The sequence below is a fragment of the Schistocerca gregaria genome, chromosome 5 (assembly GCF_023897955.1).
Source record: "Schistocerca gregaria isolate iqSchGreg1 chromosome 5, iqSchGreg1.2, whole genome shotgun sequence".
Classification (NCBI taxonomy): Eukaryota; Metazoa; Arthropoda; class Insecta; order Orthoptera; family Acrididae; genus Schistocerca; species Schistocerca gregaria.
This window is the reverse complement of record NC_064924.1, coordinates 499,416,321-499,436,716: the sequence shown is the minus strand read 5'-3', so window position 1 is coordinate 499,436,716 and position 20,396 is coordinate 499,416,321. Positions and strand designations below refer to the sequence as shown.

At 40.0% G+C, this 20,396-nt stretch overlaps 1 protein-coding gene across 4 annotated transcripts in view; it reads right to left on the bottom strand.

The window, feature by feature from the left end:
• The window catches only part of LOC126272870 (alpha-catulin), a 396,855-nt gene that overhangs the window by 102,577 nt on the left and 273,882 nt on the right, over window positions 1-20,396 (bottom strand). For all 4 annotated transcript variants that reach the window (XM_049976091.1, XM_049976092.1, XM_049976093.1 and 1 more), the window contains exons 4-5: window positions 16,360-16,614; window positions 15,247-15,495 (exon numbers count right to left, since the gene is read on the bottom strand). In XM_049976091.1, coding sequence (XP_049832048.1) covers window positions 15,247-15,495; window positions 16,360-16,614 — 504 coding nt within the window. The remainder of the gene's footprint in view (window positions 1-15,246; window positions 15,496-16,359; window positions 16,615-20,396) is intronic.

Below are 20,396 nucleotides of genomic sequence, written 5' to 3'. Positions count from 1 at the left end.
CAGGTGCTTCGTCCTTATTTATACGGGTACCCTCCTTTAGATTGCTTATTTTTCTTTGATCTGATAAGTGACGTTCTCTTTGTTATAGGTGTTTACGTCACTCTAAGCTGAAAATGCATTACTGTACTGTGTCATGCATTGTTTGTCGCATTCTGATAATGTGTGTTTACGAACTGTCGCCCCTTGAAGCATGGCTTGCTTTTGTGCACGCTACCGCCGCTTACAATTAAAAAATAAAAGAGAGGAATTGTCTCATTAGCGAAACAATGGCAAAGAGACTGACTGCTATTTGTTGTTACTTACACTGCGGCTTTCTACGATAATGATCAACAAGAACCAAATTATAGACTGTGTATGATAGATGTTCTGAACGAGGATTTAGCAAAAAATTTTCTCCGTTTGAATATTTTTGCAGACTCCTCTTTAGTACATTACATTCTGCACAGAAATTAGAGTCATCTTAGATTTAAAAAGCTAGTCAATTGCCATGCTTCATTTCTGACTGTACCACTATTAGGCATAAGAATAATACGAATATAAACATGATATTAAAAACAAAGATTCCAAGACTTACCATGCAGGAAGGCGCCGGTAGACAGGCACAATAAATAAAACACACAAACACACACACACAGAATTTCTAGCTTTCGCAACAGGCGGTTGCTTCTTCAGGAAAGAGGGAAGGAGAGGGAAAGAAGAAAGGATGTGGGTTTTAAGGGAGAGGGTAAGGAGTCATTCCAATCCCGTGAGCGGAAAGACTTACCTTAGGTGGAAAAAAAGGACAGGTGTACACTCGCACACACACACACACACACACACACACACACACACATATCCATCTGCACATACCACCTGTCGTTTTTTTCCCCTAAGGTAAGTCTTTCCGCTCCCGGGATTGAAATGACTGCTTACCCTCTCCCTTAAAACCCACATCCTTTCTTCTTTCCCTCTCCTTCCCTCTTTCCTGAAGAAGCAACCGTCAGTTGCAAAAGCTAGAAATTCTGTGTGTGCGTTTTATTTATTGTGCCTGTCTACCGACGCTTTCCCGCTTGGTAAGTCTTGGAATCTTTGTTTTTAATATATTTTTCCCATGTGGGAGTTTCTTTCTATTTTATAAACATGATATGATATGTATATTCTTCCGCGTTTGCTGTTGTCTCACTCTAGTTTCGTAGTTCATTAGGCAGACAGGATGCAAATGAGATAGGAGCAAACACGAAACTATACATGGAAAAATGTTTATATTCGTATTATTCTTATGGTGAAGAGAATCCTGCATGCGATTCACAATACATAAAAGTTCCTATTAGCAACCATCTCTTCTCACAGGTAGGAAAATATTCAGAACATAGAGTTGGCCATATTGGCAAACATCCCAAACAGTCTTGCCAGTCAAATTTTTGTATTACATTTAAATGCTGCTACATTCGAAGATCAACAATATGGAATTTGTATTTACTCCGTTGGATAATGTATGAAAATGCAGTGGTCGAAACTCGGGGCGGAGAAAAAAACTCATCTTCCACCTTTTTTTTTTAAATTTATTTACTATCGCATAGGTTTTGGCGCCAGTATTTATCTTTGTCCCTGCAAAGCATGCCTGTGTAGCGCTTACATATATTCAATGGCAGAACTTAGATGTGGCGGCACCTACCAACATTTTTCACAACTTACTTTGCACTCGATTCTAAGCCACAGGCGGTTTTTTGGATTACAAAAACCAGAAAAAAAGTGCAGCTTAGATTCGAGTAAATATGGTGCAACTCAAACAGCAAGGGTTACAACAAACTTCCCTAGGCTACAAATGAATTACTCCTACATTTGTTGTTGATGCAGCCTCCCTACCAATAAATTCTCAATGCAGACAAAATTACACTTGATAGCCTATATAAATGTAATTTCACTAACAAATATTGCTGTGATACCAATTCAGTGGATATAAAGAAGTCATACCAAATTTACCTAACTGCCTTCACCAATATCATGCGAGAAAAGTGCAAATTGTTTCTAATGCCTGATGGTGTCAGAATCTGTGCTCGTTGGCACAGAGACCAGTCTGATGAAATATCTCATTATGCTTGAGCCCAGAATATGTTCCAAGATTCTATGACAAATGGATGTCGATGGTATTGGGGGACAGTTCCATGGATTATTTCTGCTACCTTTCTTTCAACTAATGGCCATATGCTCTAGATCATGTGTCTGGTATGTTACAGTTAAAAAGGGGGATGATTCACTCACAAGTTCTATAGGGAAGCTTACAGGATTTCCATCAAGTCCTCGGGCTAAAATTTTTTGTGATTTCAGCTGTTCCACAACAACCTTGGCATTAGTATGTATATATTTCATCTCTGACATCTTACAAAAATTAAACCAGTGCTATTACTGTAATTTACTTTCTAAAGAAAATGTGAAAACAGAGTTCAGCATTCCTGTTTTGTTTTGCTATCCTCAATTTCATTTTCTTTGTTATCTTCTCTATCCAGTGCATGGTCAAGTATTTTTCTAAACTCAGGTCATGTGCTCCTCCTCTGAGCTAAATGTTTTGATGTCCTTGAAATAAAACACTATTACTACTTTATCTAGTTCACTGAACATATAAATCTTTCTACTTGTTTTAGTTGGCCTTTGTACTTCAGTTATCATTCTTCCTACAACTGCCTCACAGTCATGGTACCAGTTTCAATGTGCACATCCTCAAAGAGGTTAGATGAAGTCTATTTGTTGCCATTAGATCCAATAAATTTTTGTTGTGAATATACTTTCAAACTGTGTGTCTCAAATAGTTTTCAGAGTATTGTTCTGCAGGTTGTCTTAGCACACCAGCTCTGACTGGCAGTAATTTTTTTTATTGCAGCCAATGTTACCTAGCTAACAAATACTGCATCAAAAGTATTCTCTCTGGTTATTGCCAGCAGCAGGTGTAACTTTCAGGAAGCTCATGACACTTGACTGATGTGGAAAAATTTATTAATTTGCTACCAGTATCTGTCAATGACCATCATATGGCACCTGAAGCCATATTAGAAAACAGAAATGAAAACAAAATCTCAATGTACAAAGTGTCATAAAGACATAAAATACAAAGTGTAACATTTCCAGAGATCTCAAGGGTAAGTATATACATACAAAAAAAAAAAAAAAAAAAAAAAAAAAAAATGTAAGGACTCCTGTATTTCTCCCCTGTGTAAGCTAAACTCTTACGTACTAATATCAACATCTTTTGTAATGAACATTTTTACGTAGAAAGAAAGCCAAATGATATGTGTGTCTCATTAAGACCACTGTTATTATTTTATTTCAATAAAAACAAAACACATTTTGGGACAAAAATATGCATTTTCTTGGAGTCACAAGACAGATTTAAAATACCTTCAGTGATTCCAGAAATAGCCACAGAAAAATATAGGCGTCTGGAAAAAAGTGAATAAGGCAGGGAAGTGTTGTGAAAACCAGCGCTATAGGTGACCGCCAATAAAATGTTGGCTTTACCATGTTCATTATTGTTTGTTATTACCCACTGTTTTATGTCTATTATTTTACAGGTATAATGTGATTTTTCTTCTGAGAAATAGATGAGTACATAGCATACAAACTGCCAGCGACTGCCACAAAGTTATTCTTATCATCCATACTTTTTAATATATAAACTACTTTTGGGATGCCAAAATGTACAAGAATAAATAAAATGTCTATAAAGTATCACACTGTACAATGTACTTGCTAGCCTCTGGCCTGCCAAGGAGCACTGTAGTCTTAGGTCTATGGATAAACCACAAAAGTCCGCCACATTATGCCACATAAAACAGACCTGGCCTGCAGGTAGATCAGTGAGACTAGATCCAACGGGCAAGCCCTGCACATTAGTGGGAAATGGTGGGCTTCAGATCAGTGTGCTCGATCCATTAGAGATACCCACAGAAATCTCCTGCAATATTTCCCCGTTGTGGAAGTCCACTTGTGTGGCCAGCAATTCATGTGTCACAGACACCATGTTGATGAAATGAGATCACAATGATCAATCCATGCAACAGACGACTTGCACAAATACTCTGAGAAACAGTGCTAATGAGGATAGGTTGCAGCTCACTGTGAAGATGATTGCAGAGCCATAGGCAGACATGTAGAAAAGACAACCACACTCTCACAATTAAATTTTCAGCTATAGCCTTTGTCACACAATCACTCAGACAAAACTCATGCACACATGACTGCCATCTCCAGCCACTGCACAAACCGTCTCTTGAGCATCAGATCCAAACAAACCACTACTCATTCATCACTGCCTCTCATCAGCAGCTGCTAGGCTAGTGGCAAGAAGTGGTGGCACTGACTGCAAGCTGAGGGGAATGGTAGAAATGGAGGAGGGGGAGGAGGAATGAGGGAGTAGGGAAGTGGTGCCCAGCCAGTGACTATGCATGACATCTCAGTAAAGAAACCATTTCATCTACTGGGACAAAAATGAGATTTTTCATGTATTTTTCAAATTTCTCTGATTTTCCTGACACTTTTAAAATTCCCTGATTTCCAGAACTTGTGGCAACCCTGGCATTATGAGACAATAAACAAAAAAAATGTAACCTGTGACAAAAATCTTTCAAGCATTCATTAAAACAAAAGTGGCAAGTTCTGGGTACAATGCATAATTCAGTGTATCACATGTCCCACAGGGACAAAGGAACAAATGATTAAGATTAAGGTTTCCAGAATATTAATGGGAAGTTATGTCATCTCATGGATATAAGAAAAACTAACCACAGTTAAATGGTCCAAGGTACACAGTGTTAAACGCAGTAGCTTCACAAAGGGTACCTTAGTATGCAGAGGACCTGTCAATAAAAGTATTAGTTCATCTCCATACAAGTGGCTAAAATGATGTAGACATGACACCTAACTTATAGTCAAACAGATACAAACAATGGAAAAACCAGGATGGAATAATGACAACATTATGAAAATGATAGCTTGCGTCTCACTATATAGTGCAGATACTGAACTGCCTACATGCAGATAGACACAACAAAAGACTGCCAAACAAGTGAGCTTTCGGCCAAAAGGCCTTAAGTACACACACACACACACACACACATATATATATATATATATATATATATATATATATATATATATATATATATATATATATATATAAAGAAACTTCCACACGGGAAAAATATATTCAAAAACAAAGATTCCAAGACTTACCAAGCGGGAAAGCGCCGACAGACAGGCACAATGAACAAAACACACAAACACACACACACACACACACACAATTACTAGCTTTCGCAACCGATGGTTGCTTCTTCAGGAAGGAGAGGGAAAGACGAAAGGATGTGGGTTTTAAGGAGAGGGTTAGGAGTCATTCCATTCCCGGGAGCGGAAAGACTTCCCTTAGGGGAAAAAAAAGGACAGGTGTACACTCGCGCGCACACACACACACACACACACACACACACACACACACACACACACACACACACACACACATATATCCATCCGCACATACACAGACACAAGCAGACATATTTGAAATATGTCTGCTTGTGTCTGTGTATGTGCGGATGGATATATGTGTGTGTGTGTGTGTGTGTGTGTGTGTGTGTGCGCGCGCGCGAGTGTACACCTGTCCTTTTTTTCCCCCTAAGGGAAGTCTTTCCGCTCCCGGGATTGGAATGACTCCTAACCCTCTCCCTTAAAACCCACATCCTTTCGTCTTTCCCTCTCCTTCCTGAAGAAGCAACCATCGGTTGCGAAAGCTAGTAATTGTGTGTGTGTGTGTGTTTGTGTGTTTTGTTCATTGTGCCTGCCTGCCGGCGCTTTCCTGCTTGGTAAGTCTTGGAATCATTGTTTTCGGGAAAGCGCCGGCAGACAGGCACATTAACAAAACACACAAACACACACACAGAATTACTAGCTTTCGCAACCGATGGTTGCTTCTTCAGGAAGGAGAGGGAAAGACGAAAGGATGTGGGTTTTAAGGGAGAGGGAGAGAGAGAGAGAGAGAGAGAGAGAGAGAGAGAGAGAGAGAGAGAGAGAGAGAGAGAGAGAGACTCAGGATCATCTGATTTTGGCAGTTTTTGGCAGTTTTTCCTCTTAAAACCCACATCCTTTCGTCTTTCCCTCTCCTTCCTGAAGAAGCAACCATCGGTTGCGAAAGCTAGTAATTCTGTGTGTGTGTTTGTGTGTTTTGTTAATGTGCCTGTCTGCCGGCACTTTCCCGCTTGGTAAGTCTTGGAATCTTTGTTTTTAATATATATATTGGACACAGGCAGACAGTGTTTGGTGTGAGGATCACCCTGTGGCTAAACATGCCTTGGTGCACGGCCAGCACATCTTGGCACAGTGTTACACCGTCCGGGTTATCTGGATACTTCCCACCAACAACAACCTCTCCGAACTCCGGAGATGGGAACTTGCCCTTCAATATATCCTCTCTTCTCGTTATCCACCAGGCCTCAATCTCCGCTAATTTCAAGTTGCCGCCACTCATACCTCACCTGTCATTGAACATCATCTTTGCATCCACACTTCCGCCTCGACTGACATCTCTGCCCAAACTCTATGCCTTTAAATATGTCTGCTTATGTCTGTGTATGTATGGATGGATATGTGTGTGTGTGTGTGTGTGTGTGTGTGTGTGTGTGCGCGCGCGCGCGAGTATATACCTATCCTTTTTTTCCCCCTAAGGTAAGTCTTTCCGTTCCCGGGATTGGAATGACTCCTTACCCTCTCCCTTAAAACCCACACCCTTTCATCTTTCCTTTTCCTTCCCTCTTTCCTGACGAAGCAGCCGCCGGTTGCAAAAGCTCGAAATTTTGTATGTGTGTGTGTGTGTGTGTTTGTGTGTTATTTTATTGTGCTGTCTACCGGCGCTTTCCCGCTTGGTAAGTCTTGGAATCTTTGTTTTTAGTATATATATATATACAAACACACACACAAAATTCAAGCTTTCGCAACCCACGGTTGCTTCATCGGGAAGAGGGAAGGAGAGGGAAAGATGAAAGAATGGGGGTTTTTAAGGGAGAGGGTAAGGAGTCATTCCAATCCCGCGAGTGGAAAGACTTACCTTAGGGCGAAAAAAGGACAGGTATACACACACACACACACACACACACACACACATCCATCCGCACATATACAGACACAAGCAGACATAATGAAGCAACCGTGGGTTACGAAAGCTTGAATTTTGTGTGTGTGTTTGTGTGTCTATCAACATACCAATGCTTTTGTTTGGTATGTTACATCATCTTTGTTGATAGATACATTTTTCCCATGTGGAAGGTTGAGGTTGGAGAGAAAATTCTGGAGTTCTTCTTCACTGTGAGTCCAGATCATGAAGATTAGATTAGATTTAGATTAGATTAGTTTTCGTTCCACAGATCCACGTTTAGGAGATTCTCATGGATGTGGAACATGTCACCTTTTTTTATTTTTTTTAAGCTGAAATAACAATACTAATAGTATAAATATATACAACACATCATTTGTTTCTATTAAAAAATTCGTCAATGGAGTAGAAGGAGTCGGCCACTAGTAAGTCTTTCAGGCTCCTTTTAAACTGATCTCTATTTGTAACTAAATTTTTTATGTTTGCTGGCAAATTATTGAAGATGAGTGTTCCTGAGTAGTGGACCCCTTTTTGAACTAAAGTAAGTGCTTTTAAGTCCTTGTGCACATCATTTTTGTTCCTGGTATTGTATGTATGAACTGAGCTGTTTGTTGGAAAAAGAGATATATTATTTAGGACAAATTTCATTAAGGAGTAAATATACTGAGAGGCAGTAGTTAGTATACCTAGTTCTTTGAAGAGGTTTCTACAAGACGTCTGTGAGTTTACTCCACAAATAATACATATTACACGCTTTTGGACTCTGAAAACTTTTGTTTGACTTGAAGCGTTACCCCAAAATATTATACCATATGACATTATGGAATGAAAGTAGGCAAAGTATGCAAGCGTTTTTAACTTTTATGTCGCCTATGTCTGCAAACACTCGAATTGCAAATACAGATTTGTTAAGGCGTTTCTGCAGTTCTGTGGTGTGCTCCTCCCAACTGAATTTATTATCAAGTTGTAATCCCAGGAATTTAAGACTGTCAACCTTTTCTATGTGCTCTTCTTCTTACTTTATGCATATGCTGGGTGGAAAGCTCTTACAGGTTCTGAATTGCATATAATGAGTCTTTTCGAAGTTTAATGTCAGTGAGTTGGCTTTAAACCATTTATTAATATCCATGAAAATATCATTAGTAGATATATCTAGAACTACACTCGACATACTATTTATTGCAATACTTGTGTCATCTGCAAACAAAACGAACTCTGCTTCTGGCAGTGTAACTGATGAGAGATCATTAATGTACACAAGAAAAAGCAATGGCCCTAAGATGGATCCTTGTGGGACACCACATGTAATTTCTTCCCATTCTGATATTGACTGATGACTTAATTCACTAGTCCCTTGCACTGACACCCTTTGTTTCCTGTTAGCGAGGTATGACTTGAACCATTTTACAGCACTGCCAGTGACACCATAGAATTCTAATTTATTTAAAAGGATGTTGTGGTTTACACAATCAAATGCCTTTGATAAATCACAGAAAATACCTGCTGTTTGTAACTTGTTATTTAATGAATTAAGTACATATTCAATGTAGGTGTAAATAGCCTTTTCGATATCAGAACCCTTCAGAAATCCAAACTGGGTTCTTGATAGTATGTTATTTGTGGTCAGATGGTTGAGAAGGCGTCATCCATAAATCTGTACCAAACTTTGGGTTGTCAGGCTTGATCTTTTCCTATGTAGATCAACACCTTCAACCTCCAGATTCACCTGGTCCTACTCCAAATCCTATGCCACTTTCCTTGATGTTGACCTCCATCTGTCCAATGGCCAGCTTCACACATCCGTCCAGATCAAACCCACCAACAAGCAACAGTAACTCCATTTCGACAGCTGCCACCCATTCCATATCAAACGGTCGCTTCCCTACAGCTTAAGTCTTTGTGGCAAACAAATCTGCTCCAGTCCTGAATCCCTGAACCATTATACCAACAACCTGAAAACAGTTTTCGCAACCCGCAACTACCCTCCCGACCTGGTACAGAAGCAAATAGCTAGAGCCACTTTCTCATCCCCTCAAACCCAGAACCTCCCAAAGAAGAACCCCAAAAGTGACCCACTTGTGACAGGATACTTTACGGGACTGGATCAGACTCTGAATGTGGCTCTCCAGCCGGGATACGACTTCCTTAAGTCCTGCCCTAAAATGAAGATCCATCCTTCATGAAATCCTCCCCACTCCACCAAGAGTGTCTTTCCGCCATCCACCTAACCTTCGTAACCTCTCGGTTCATCCCTGTGAAATCCCAAACCACCTTCCCTACCCACTGGCTCCTACCCTTGTAACTGCCTCCGGTGTAAGACCTGTCCCAAGCACCCTACCACCACCCCCCACTCCAGTACTGTAACCCGGAAGGTGTACACGATCAAAGGCAGAGCCACGTGTGAAAGCACCCACGTGATTTATCAACTGACCTGCCTACACTGTGAAGCATTCTATGTGGGAATGACCAGCAACAAATTGCCCATTCACATGAACGGACACAGGCAGACAGTGTTTGTTGGTAATGAGGATCACCCTGTGGCTAAACATGCCTTGGTGCACGGCCAGCATATCTTCACACAGTGTTACACTGTCCGGTTTATCTGGATACTTCCCACCAACACCATCCTATCAGAACTCCGGAGATGGGAACTTGCCCTTCAATATATCCTCTCTTCCCGTTACCCACCGCTAATTTCAAGTTGCCGCCCCTCGTACATCACTTGTCACTCAACAACATATTTGCCTCTGTACTTCCGCCTCGACTGACATCTCTGCCCAAACTCTTTGCCTTTACAATGTCTGCTTGTGTCTGTATATGTGCGGATGGATGTTTGTGTGTGTACGTGAGTGTATACCTGTCCCTTTTTCCCCCCTAAGGTAAGTCTTTCTGCTCCTGGGACTGGAATGACTCCTTGCCCTCTCCCTTAAAACCCACATCCTTTCATCTTTCCCTCTCCTTCTCTCTTTCCTGACGAAGCAACCTTGGGTTGCAAAAGCTGGAGATTTGTGTGTGTGTTTGTCTGGGGGAGGCATGCATGCGTGCGCAGGCATGCGTGTGCATGTGTTACACTTGTTGCTCGTGCGGATGTATGTTTTGTTCTCTACTCTAGAAGAAGACTTTTGGCTGCAAGCTCATTTGTTTGGCAGTCTTTTTGTTGTGCCTTTCTGTGACTCAGCATCCACACTATACAGTAAGCAGCAATCTACCCTTTTCATAACATTATAGTCAAACAGGAATAAAATGGTTCAAATGGCTCTGAACACTATGGGACTCAGCATCTGCAGTCATCAGTCCCCTAGAACTTAGAACTACTTAAAACTAACTAACCTAAGGACATCACACACATCCATGCTCGAGGCAGGATTCGAACCTGCGACGGTAGTGGTCATGCGGCTCCAGACTGTAGCGCCTAGAACTGCACAGCCACTCCGGTCGGCTATGGTTCTCATTCATAAGTTATATTACCCTTTCTGCCATCCCCCTCCCCCATCCTGAGAACATTTGAGATTTTGTATAGTGCTTTTTATAGGACTGCTTTGTGATTATTCGAACTCATCTGTTATCCTCTATATATACTACCCTCTTTGTATTTCCAGATAACATTATTGTTACATTTTATTTTGATACCATTGTATAAGGTCCATATTGTTCATTTATATTATCCCTTCATACCCCCGTTGTAAAATACAAGATGTGATATTATTCTACTTAATAAGATTGCTTTGTGATGGCTGTAGGGTTTATGGGAATTGAAGTATTTTTGTCTGTGCTGAGATATTATTTCCCATCTTTATTGCACACCACTGTCTATTAGATATTTGAAAGTGTTAATGAGTTGTAATGGTTTAAAATGATGTTTTTGGTAACATGCTTCACCCCATTCAATACAATGTTTAACTGCCAAAATCAGATGATCCTGAGTCTCTCTCTCTCTCTCTCTCTCTCTCTCTCTCTCTCTCTCTCTCTCTGTTCCTTTTTTTTAACCTTCATAAATACATTTTCTGTCTGTCTGAGATTTCATATTGATCTTACACATTTGGATAGGGTGTACTGATCAATCTTGTTTGTCTATGAACATTATTAGGAAAACATCAAAGAGACTTTTATGCATTATAGCTTTCAACCAAAGCATCCTACAGCAAAGAAAACAGATAAAGATTAACACAAACAAGTACATCTCTCACACACATGACTACTACCACTGGCAGCTTCAACCAGAATTTGAAGAGTGGGTGGGTAAGTGGGAGGGATATCAGAGTACGGGTGGGGAGGCGAGAAAGGCACTTTCTGGTGGGGTCAGAAACTGCCAGGTGCAGCATCAAGATATGGGGTGTGTAGAAAAAATGATGAGTGGAGAAGCAGAATAGGAGAGGAACAGGGAAGGGGAAAGGATCGGGTGCATAAACTGGGAGTGGGAGGCACACAAAGAGGATGAGGGAATGTGAGAAGGGAGGAGATGATGGGACAAGAGGATGAAAACTGTTGGGTGTAGGGTGTGGGGACAATAGGTCATCATACATTGTGGCCAGGATAATTTTGAGAATGAAAAACATGCTGCAAGGATAACTACCATCTGTGCATTTCAGAATAGCTGGTGGTGGAGGATAAGATGCGATGTCCCGGGCTGTGAAGCAGCCATTGAAATCGAGCATGTTATGTTCAGCTGCATGTTGTGCCACTGGGTGGTCTACTTTGCTCTTGATCACAGTTTGGTGATGGTTGTTTATTCTCATGGACAAATGGTTGATAGTCATACAAATATATAAAAATTTGTGCAATGGTTGCAGCAGAGCTGATGTACAACATAGCTGCTTTCACAGGTGGCTCGGCCTTTGAAGGGGGTAAGGTAAGCCTATGACAGGACTAGGATAGGAAATGCTGGGTGGGTGGATTGGGCATGTCTTGCACCTGTGTCTTGCATACAGATATGATTCCTGTGGCAAGGATTTGATTTGGGACGGGGAGAGGCATAGGGATGGGCTAGGATGTTGTAGAGGTTGGGTGGGTAACCAAACTATACTTTAGGAGTGGTGGAAAGGTTCTTAGGTGGGATGTCTCTCATTTCAGAGCATAACGATATATAATCAAAGCCATGATATAGGATGTGGTTCAGTAGTTTCCAGTCCGGGGTGGTACTGAGTGATGAAGTGGGCACTCTCTTATAGCTGGCTCTCAAGGGTGATTAACATTGAGGTTATGTTGTAATTTTTCTATTTTCTAATGTTAATTCAGGTGCCAGATGATAGTCATTGACTGAAACTGGTAGCAAATTAATAAACTGTTTAAAAGCAGTAAGGTGTCATTAGTTTCCTGAAATACTGTGTGAGGTAGCCACTGTCTGATGTGTTACTATTATGTGCTGCACTCTATTTCGTACAGTTCCCTTTCTTTGAAGTGTACATTATTGTTGCAGTTAAGATACACATTATATCAAAATGTGATGGTTTCAGTTTTGATTACGAACATAATTTATGTCACCTTAACTTTGCATGCAGCTGCTGCTTTTGTGGAACCATGAAGCACAGAGTAAGAGGCTTGATTGCAAGACACAAGTTTTCTCTCCCCTCTTCCTCTCTCCTCTCTCCACATGCCTCCTTATCCCATCTCAATCTAAGGGAGGGAAGGGGGTGAAAAAGTTCACTTCCTCCACTCCCTACAACCCCCATACGGCAATCGGACAACTTACAGTCGATGTACTGTAGAAAACTATATAATTATTCCAATTTTTTGTGAGATGATCTAAGTCTTTCTCGACCTCCAGTGCTGAGAGTATGATTGGGGAATGTATGTGTCACTGAGCTGAGTTCTCTATGATTATTTTGTCAGCATCTGGGTATGAAACTGGTGGTTGATAGAAGAGGCAATTACGAATGTTTTTGGTGGATATGAGTTTCCTGTCTATTGCACTGAATACACCAACTCCTTTTCCCATCAGGTATCCTTTCGATACACACTTAGATTCACTCCAAAAATATCAACTCTGTATATTACGGCTTCTGAACAGTTTTCTGTACCTAGTATTACGTTACTCACAATATTTTTTAAAAGTGCCTTAAACTTTGGGCTACTTCATCAGTTAATCACTAGAATTTTAAGACTCATCTACGAGGGGCATTTCTTTGGCTCTTGAACCATTTGGACCTTGTATAGCTATCACTACAGGACAAAGACTCACCTAGACTAGAACATCCTCTTGTGTACCCCACATATAGTTCACTACCGGGATGAGAGTTTATGTGTAGAGCAACCTGACCCATCTTGGGAGATCCTACAGTTCTCAAGCCTATGACTCAAATCTAGGAAATTACAGCCTAGGTTGTCACAGAATCTTTGAAGTCTCTCATTCAAGTAATTCATTAGCCTTAGAAACAGGGAGTTTATACAAGTTCAGGGACAATGCTGTAGACTGTGAGCTTATTGGAAGTGAGGCCTGTTTTCTCAGCCTCCTCTACCAGTTGCTGAAATGGTGCAAGTATGACCTTGGAGCCCAGATGGCAGGTGTCATTATTCCAGTGTTCAATATGCAGTTGACTGCATTGTGTTTCCTTAATGGCTGCTGGAACAACCTCTTCAACATGTTCAATGGCGCCTCAAACCATACACACCGAATGCACAAGGTGCTCCTTCTTACACCACTGCTGCACATTCCCTTAGGTACATCATTATTTTCTATATGTCTGAGATGGAGAACTTGAGTTCTATTAGAGTAAGGAGTTATATATTAAAAACAAAGATTCCAAGACTTACCAAGCGGGAAAGCGCCGGCAGACAGGCACATGAACAAAACACACAAACACACACACAGAATTACGAGCTTTCGCAACTGGCAGTTGCTTCGTCAGGAAAGAGGGAAGGAGAGGGAAAAATGAAAGGATGTGGGTTTTAAGGGAGAGGGTAAGGAGTCATTCCAATCCCGGGAGCGGAAAGACTTCCCTTAGGGGAAAAAAAGGACAGGTGTACACTCGCACACACACACACATATCCATCCGCACATACACAGACACAAGCAGCTGCACAAGCAGCTGCACAAGCACCTGCTTGTGTCTGTGTATGTGCGGATGGATATGTGTGTGTGTGTGCGAGTGTACACCTGTCCTTTTTTTCCCCTAAGGGAAGTCTTTCCGCTCCCGGGATTGGAATGACTCCTTACCCTCTCCCTTAAAACCCACATCCTTTCATTTTTCCCTCTCCTTCCCTCTTTCCTGACGAAGCAACTGCCAGTTGCGAAAGCTCGTAATTCTGTGTGTGTGTTTGTGTGTTTTGTTCATGTGCCTGTCTGCCGGCGCTTTCCCGCTTGGTAAGTCTTGGAATCTTTGTTTTTAATATATTTTTCCCATGTGGAAGTTTCTTTCTGTTTTATTTACATCGTCATTAGAGTAAGGAGTTAGTTAGATAGATAGATAGATAGATAGATAGATAGATAGATAGATAGATAGATAGATAGATAGATAGATGGATGGATGGAGTTACAGACAGACAGAGGAGAGAGAGAGAGAGAGAGAGAGAGAGAGAGAGAGAGAGAGAGAGAGAGAGATCACCCTAACCTCCTGTAATGGGAAATACTCCTCTAGCATTACTTTTCCTCAGCAGTAATTGTTGATACCAGTATTGTTTTTCAAATTTTGGACACATCAGTATTGTCTCAGTTGCTTTTCTGAAAAATTTCATATAATTTTATACAGAGTACACTATATTTCTAGCTAAAATTTATGAAAAGGAATTACTTTATAAAACATTTTAATTTGATGTTATAATCAATAAGTACTAGTTCTGAATGTACAGTTATTATTATTATTATTATTATTATTATTATTATACAAGAGCAAAGGGAGAATTGAAGCTATACATCTGCAAGTAAATCATTTTATTTTTCTGTCATATACTTAAGAAAAGTAATTGATATCTGCTGTGTGTTGATGTGTAGTTTATTCATGATTTGGATAGCACATCAGTATGAATAAAAATATTCTACTTCTCTGACATTCTTGGTCTATTAAGTTTTCTTTATACTGGTTTGAGAGATCAGACTGCACATATAATTTTTTTTTCACTCAATATATTTTTGAGCAGCTTCAAGTATGACTCTGTCGACATTGTTCAAGGATTTCTTATCCACGTTATGTACTCACCTCAAGAATGTGGTCAAGGCATTCAGTGAAGCGATCAGAGCAATCTTGCAGGCGGTCAGCATCAGCTGCAAGAGCAGCATTGCGTATCGCTGCAACTGTGTCGTGTGCACCCCGTAGTGCAGCTGGCAGTTCTGCTGCTTGTTCCAGAGTTGTCTGTCGCAACTGGTGTCCCATGTCACGTGCAGCACGAATTGCCCCACATACTGCACTCTCCATTTCACTTGTAGGTGAACTGCCTTCACATTGTTCCTGTGAGAGAAAGTATGAGAACCTGGTGCACACAAGACATTTAAGACAGTTACTGTATCAGTCATCAGGATAGACACTGTGACCATCAGTTTGTGCCTTCCTTTTGTACTTATAGCCTTTTAACAATTGCTATATTATTTATAACAACTAACTGAAAAGTTTTTGACAAAATTCAAGAATAATGGCCCATCAGAAATTATTAGTTGTGGCTGTGCCTAACTTGTGCAACTTGTAGCCAACAATTACAGTGACACAGAAGCAAGGCCACCATCAGCATGTGTGTGTGTGTGTGTGTGTGTGTGTGTGTGTGTGTGTGTGTGTGTGTGTTTTTTATCCTCTTCTATCAACAGCACATTCTTCTACATAATGTTAGTTTTGCTTAAATTTGTAAGGGACAGATAACTATCTCTGTCTCCTTCATTATCGAATACCAGTAATACCATAAATATGCAGGGATTTTCACAATTATTGTCTGTCCATTTCTGAAGTACTTTACATTGCAGCTGTGTAAAATTTTATATAGCTGTTATTTCTCCAATGAAACATTTGTTAAAAACATCAAAATAATGTCTAAAAAGTAATTTTCCATTAATTTCATCTCTCAGTGATACATTTATTTACAGAGTGTAAATAAGAGTGATGGAACCCAGGAAATTTTCCATGAAAATATGATTCAACTAGATGAGAGTTATGCTACTGCTGCACAATTTTTTGTTCCATAAGTCAGAAGACTTCAGATTTGTAGTATTTATACAAATTTACTGAAGAAATTTTCCTCTGTTTTCCTAAGAAAACATCTGAGATATGAGAAATCAGAAGTAAGTCTTCTCTCAACTTTTAATATTTCATGTTGAGAGTGCTTACCAGACTGACACCAACACGTAACAGCTGGTTGAGCTCAAGTTTCGCCCGATCACAGAGTAAGAGGATGCTCTCACGATGCTCGTGACTGGTGTACGCCGAGTCCGTGAAGTCTTGCGTACGTTCCACGACTGCATCGAGTGCCGCTGTAAGGCGCTCCTTGCAGCCAGGTCCAAGCAGTGTCAGTCGCGTCATCTCCACCAGGTCCTCAAAGTGTTTTAGCGCACCAGACACAGTTCGACTAGCATCCCAGTCCTCCTGCAACACACAAAATCTACCATGCTCTTTGCTGTCATCTTGTTCTGCAGTCCTATACCTCTATTTGCTTACTTTCACTTTGCACCATGTGAATTTCTTTATACTTATTTAATGTATACATTGTTCATGACTTAATGAAACTCTTGTGGCTGCCATCATCATCACCATCACCACCACCACCACCACCACATTAAAAAAAAGTGCTTCACTGCCCAGCCATGTCTTAGACAGTTCCAGGAGACAAACACCAAAATGTAAAAAATTTACGAGTGCAGCAGCATTTTGGGTTTCTCATGAATTAGGTTTCTCATGAATTAATAATATGTTATAATACGTAAAACAATTTAATTGTATCAAATTGACCTGTATTTAGCAAACTTCCAGTACTATGGCTTGTTTTAAACAACATGTCAAATAGAAAATAGCTCATGAAACCCATTCTTCAGTGAGTAATGTGAGATTAATGCTCAATTTCGTTTCCAGTAATCATTAAGAGCTGACAAGAATAGTTGTGCTGCCTTCCTTACAAGTCAGTTGCAAAACATGATGATTGCTCATTTATCTGTATATCTGCAGATATTTCAAACCATAAAAACATTAAGTGGGAGCAGGAGAAAACATATATGAATGTATTTAAAATTTGGAAGCTCTTTAAGCCAGTGGTTCTTTCTTCTGGCTGAAGGCTTGAAGGGGAAGGAAGAGGGGTGAAGAAAAACGACTAGTGGGGTTTAGAAACTGGTAAGAGTTTGGAAAAGTTGCCTAGAACCTTGGGTCAGAGAAGACTTACCAGACGGAGTGAGAAAGAAACACTAATTCTTGGGGACTACACTAGATCAGATTTGAAAACCTGAGACCTTGAAGGTGGAAGATACGGTTATACATGAGACAGACATTAATGACAAAACATTGGCATGTTAATAAAAGTGGAAATCACAGCTTATGGATGTTACAGTCAACGCCAACAGTTGATTTACTGTAACACCTGGGGTAGCAGGTAGCCACACATCTCCGAGTTCCAGCAATCACTTTTACTGTACACAAACATACAACTTATGTTGAGAATCATGAAAAAATCAGCAGCTCTAATACAAAATTATTGTATAATATGATATTTGTCAACCCATGTGAGGAATTACTTTGAACTCCAATGCTTTCATTAGCTTCATCATTGTTTCGAAGGTCATTCTGGGTAAGCAATGCTTATCTTGTGTGCATTAACTGCCTTACTTTTTGTTGCAAGAAAAATGTCTTGACGTACAACATGCATTCTTCTGTAATGAATGCTCACAGCTGTGGTTAAAATTTGTAAATGTTCAAGCTGCAATATGTAAAGATTTTTTCAGATAATGGAAGGAGATAAAACTATTGTATGGAATTTTCCTACTTATTTGTTGATTTTAAAAGACAAGTATCATGCACAAACAATTTAGAAAATTATTATACACCTCTGAGAAATGGAATGAGTTTGAAAAATGTACATTCATCTATACAATGAATTCCAAACATAAAAATAGGATTCACTTGAAATGAAGTCTAGGCTCATACAGAGCAGAATTACCTACTGTTAAAGGTGCAAATATCTATGACTTTGGTCAAAGTTAGTGTGTTTGACCAAGTAACATATGTATCAAATTACATGGACCTCTATGTTCAGAAGAGATGAGAGGAGATTAAGAACAATATGGAGCAACAATGGTTAGTGCTGTTCATATAACTGAATGAACAGCAAATATCACAGAAAAACTGCCTGGCCATTGTCCAGTACCTTCTCTGTCAGGGGTGAAGCACCCACCAAATGAATATTTTTGTTAATGAGTACCAAGTGAACATCACAACAATGATCATTTAGAGTTGAAATGATACATACAATGATAATTTTAAAATTTAATATTGGCAGTTGTGAAAATTTTTATGCAATTCTGGACCAAAACCCAGTATTAATAATAATAAAAAAACACTCCTGTGAAAAACATGATTTTAACAATCAACATACCAATGCTGAAATAACATATTTTTTTTTACTAAATTTAACTAACTGAAAACCTCATCTACATCTACAACTACGTAGATACTACACAATCCACCATACGGTGCACGGTGCAGGGTATCCTGTACCACTACTAGTCATTTCCTTTCCTCTTCTACTTGCAGATAGAGTGAAGGAAAAACAACTGTCTTTATAACTCTGCATGAGCTCTGATTTCTTGTATCTTCTTTTTCTGGTCCTTACATGCAGTGCATGTTGGAGACAGGAGAATCGTTCTGCAGTTAGTTTCAAATGTCGGTTCTCTAAATTTTCTCAGCAGCATTCCTCAAAAAAAATTGTACCTTCTTCTCAGGGATGCCCATTTGAGTTCCTGAAACATGCCTGCAAAAGTTATGAGTTGTTTGAACCTACCAGTAGCAAATCACAAGCAGTCTGCATCTAAATTGCTTTGATGTCTTCCTTTAATCTGAACTGGTACAGATGCCAAACTCTCAAGCAGCACTCAACAGTAGGCATCCTATATGCAGTATGTATGAATCACACCTTCCCAGAATTCTTCTGAAAAACTGAAGTCAACCATTCACTTTCGCAACCACAATTCTCATAAACTCGTCCCATTTCATATCGCTTTGCAACATCACGCCCAGATATTTAAACAATGTGACCGTGTCAAGCAGGACACTACTAATGCTGTATCTGAATATTATTTGTTCATTTTCCTATTCATCTTCCTTAACTTATTTTTTTTTTCCGACATTTAAAAGTAGCATCCCAGAAAATAACCACAGATTGCTGCCAACCCATCTGCCAAATCATTTATGTAAATAGAGAATAACAGTGGTCCTCTCACACTTCCATGGGGCACTCCAGATGATACTCTTGTCTCTGATGAACCCTTTCCTGTCACTTATCATGAAGTCCCCACCCATGGCCACCAGAGAGGTCTGCTCTGACTTCTGAAGAAGCTAGCTACCTTATGATACAGTTCAAAACACAAAACAATACAAGGTTGGAAGTCATATTGCTTGGAACACTCGCACACACACACATATCCATCCGCACATACACAGACACAAAAATGTCTGCTTGTGTCTGTGTATGTGCGGATGGATGTGTGTGTGTGTGTGTGTGTGTGTGTGTGTGTGTGTGTGTGTGTGTGTGTGTGGCGTGCGCGAGTGTATACCTATCCTTTTTTCCCCCTAAGGTAAGTCTTTCCGCTCCCGGGATTGGAATGACTCCTTACCCTCTCCTTTAAAACCCACATCCTTTCATCTTTCCCTCTTTCCTGACGAAGCAACCGCCGGTTGAAAAAGCTCGAATTTTGTGTGTATGTTTGTGTTTGTTTGTGTGTCTATCGACCTCCCAGTGCTTTTGTTTGGTAAGTCACATCATCTTTGTTTTTAGATATATTTGACTATGGATTGTGAGATATGCTAGGGTAGATCAGTCGGCAGAGCACTGGCCCACCAAAAGGCTATGGTCTCGAGTTCTAGTCTCAGTCTGCCACACGGTTTTAATCCACCAAGAAGTTTCAACTATTATAGCCTCTGTTGTTAATCTGATTTGTTGTTTTCCAGATATTTCCAGAAACAATATTAAATGTCTCACCCTTACTTTAATTTCAGACTTGTCTGGATTATTCTAAGATTAGAGACAGCTTTTTTGAAAACTGTAAATGTACACTACTGGTGATTAAAATTGCAGTACACAAAGATGACGTGCTACATACATAAAATTTAACCGACACGAAGAAGATGCTGTGATATGCAAATGATTAGCTTTTCAGATCATTCAA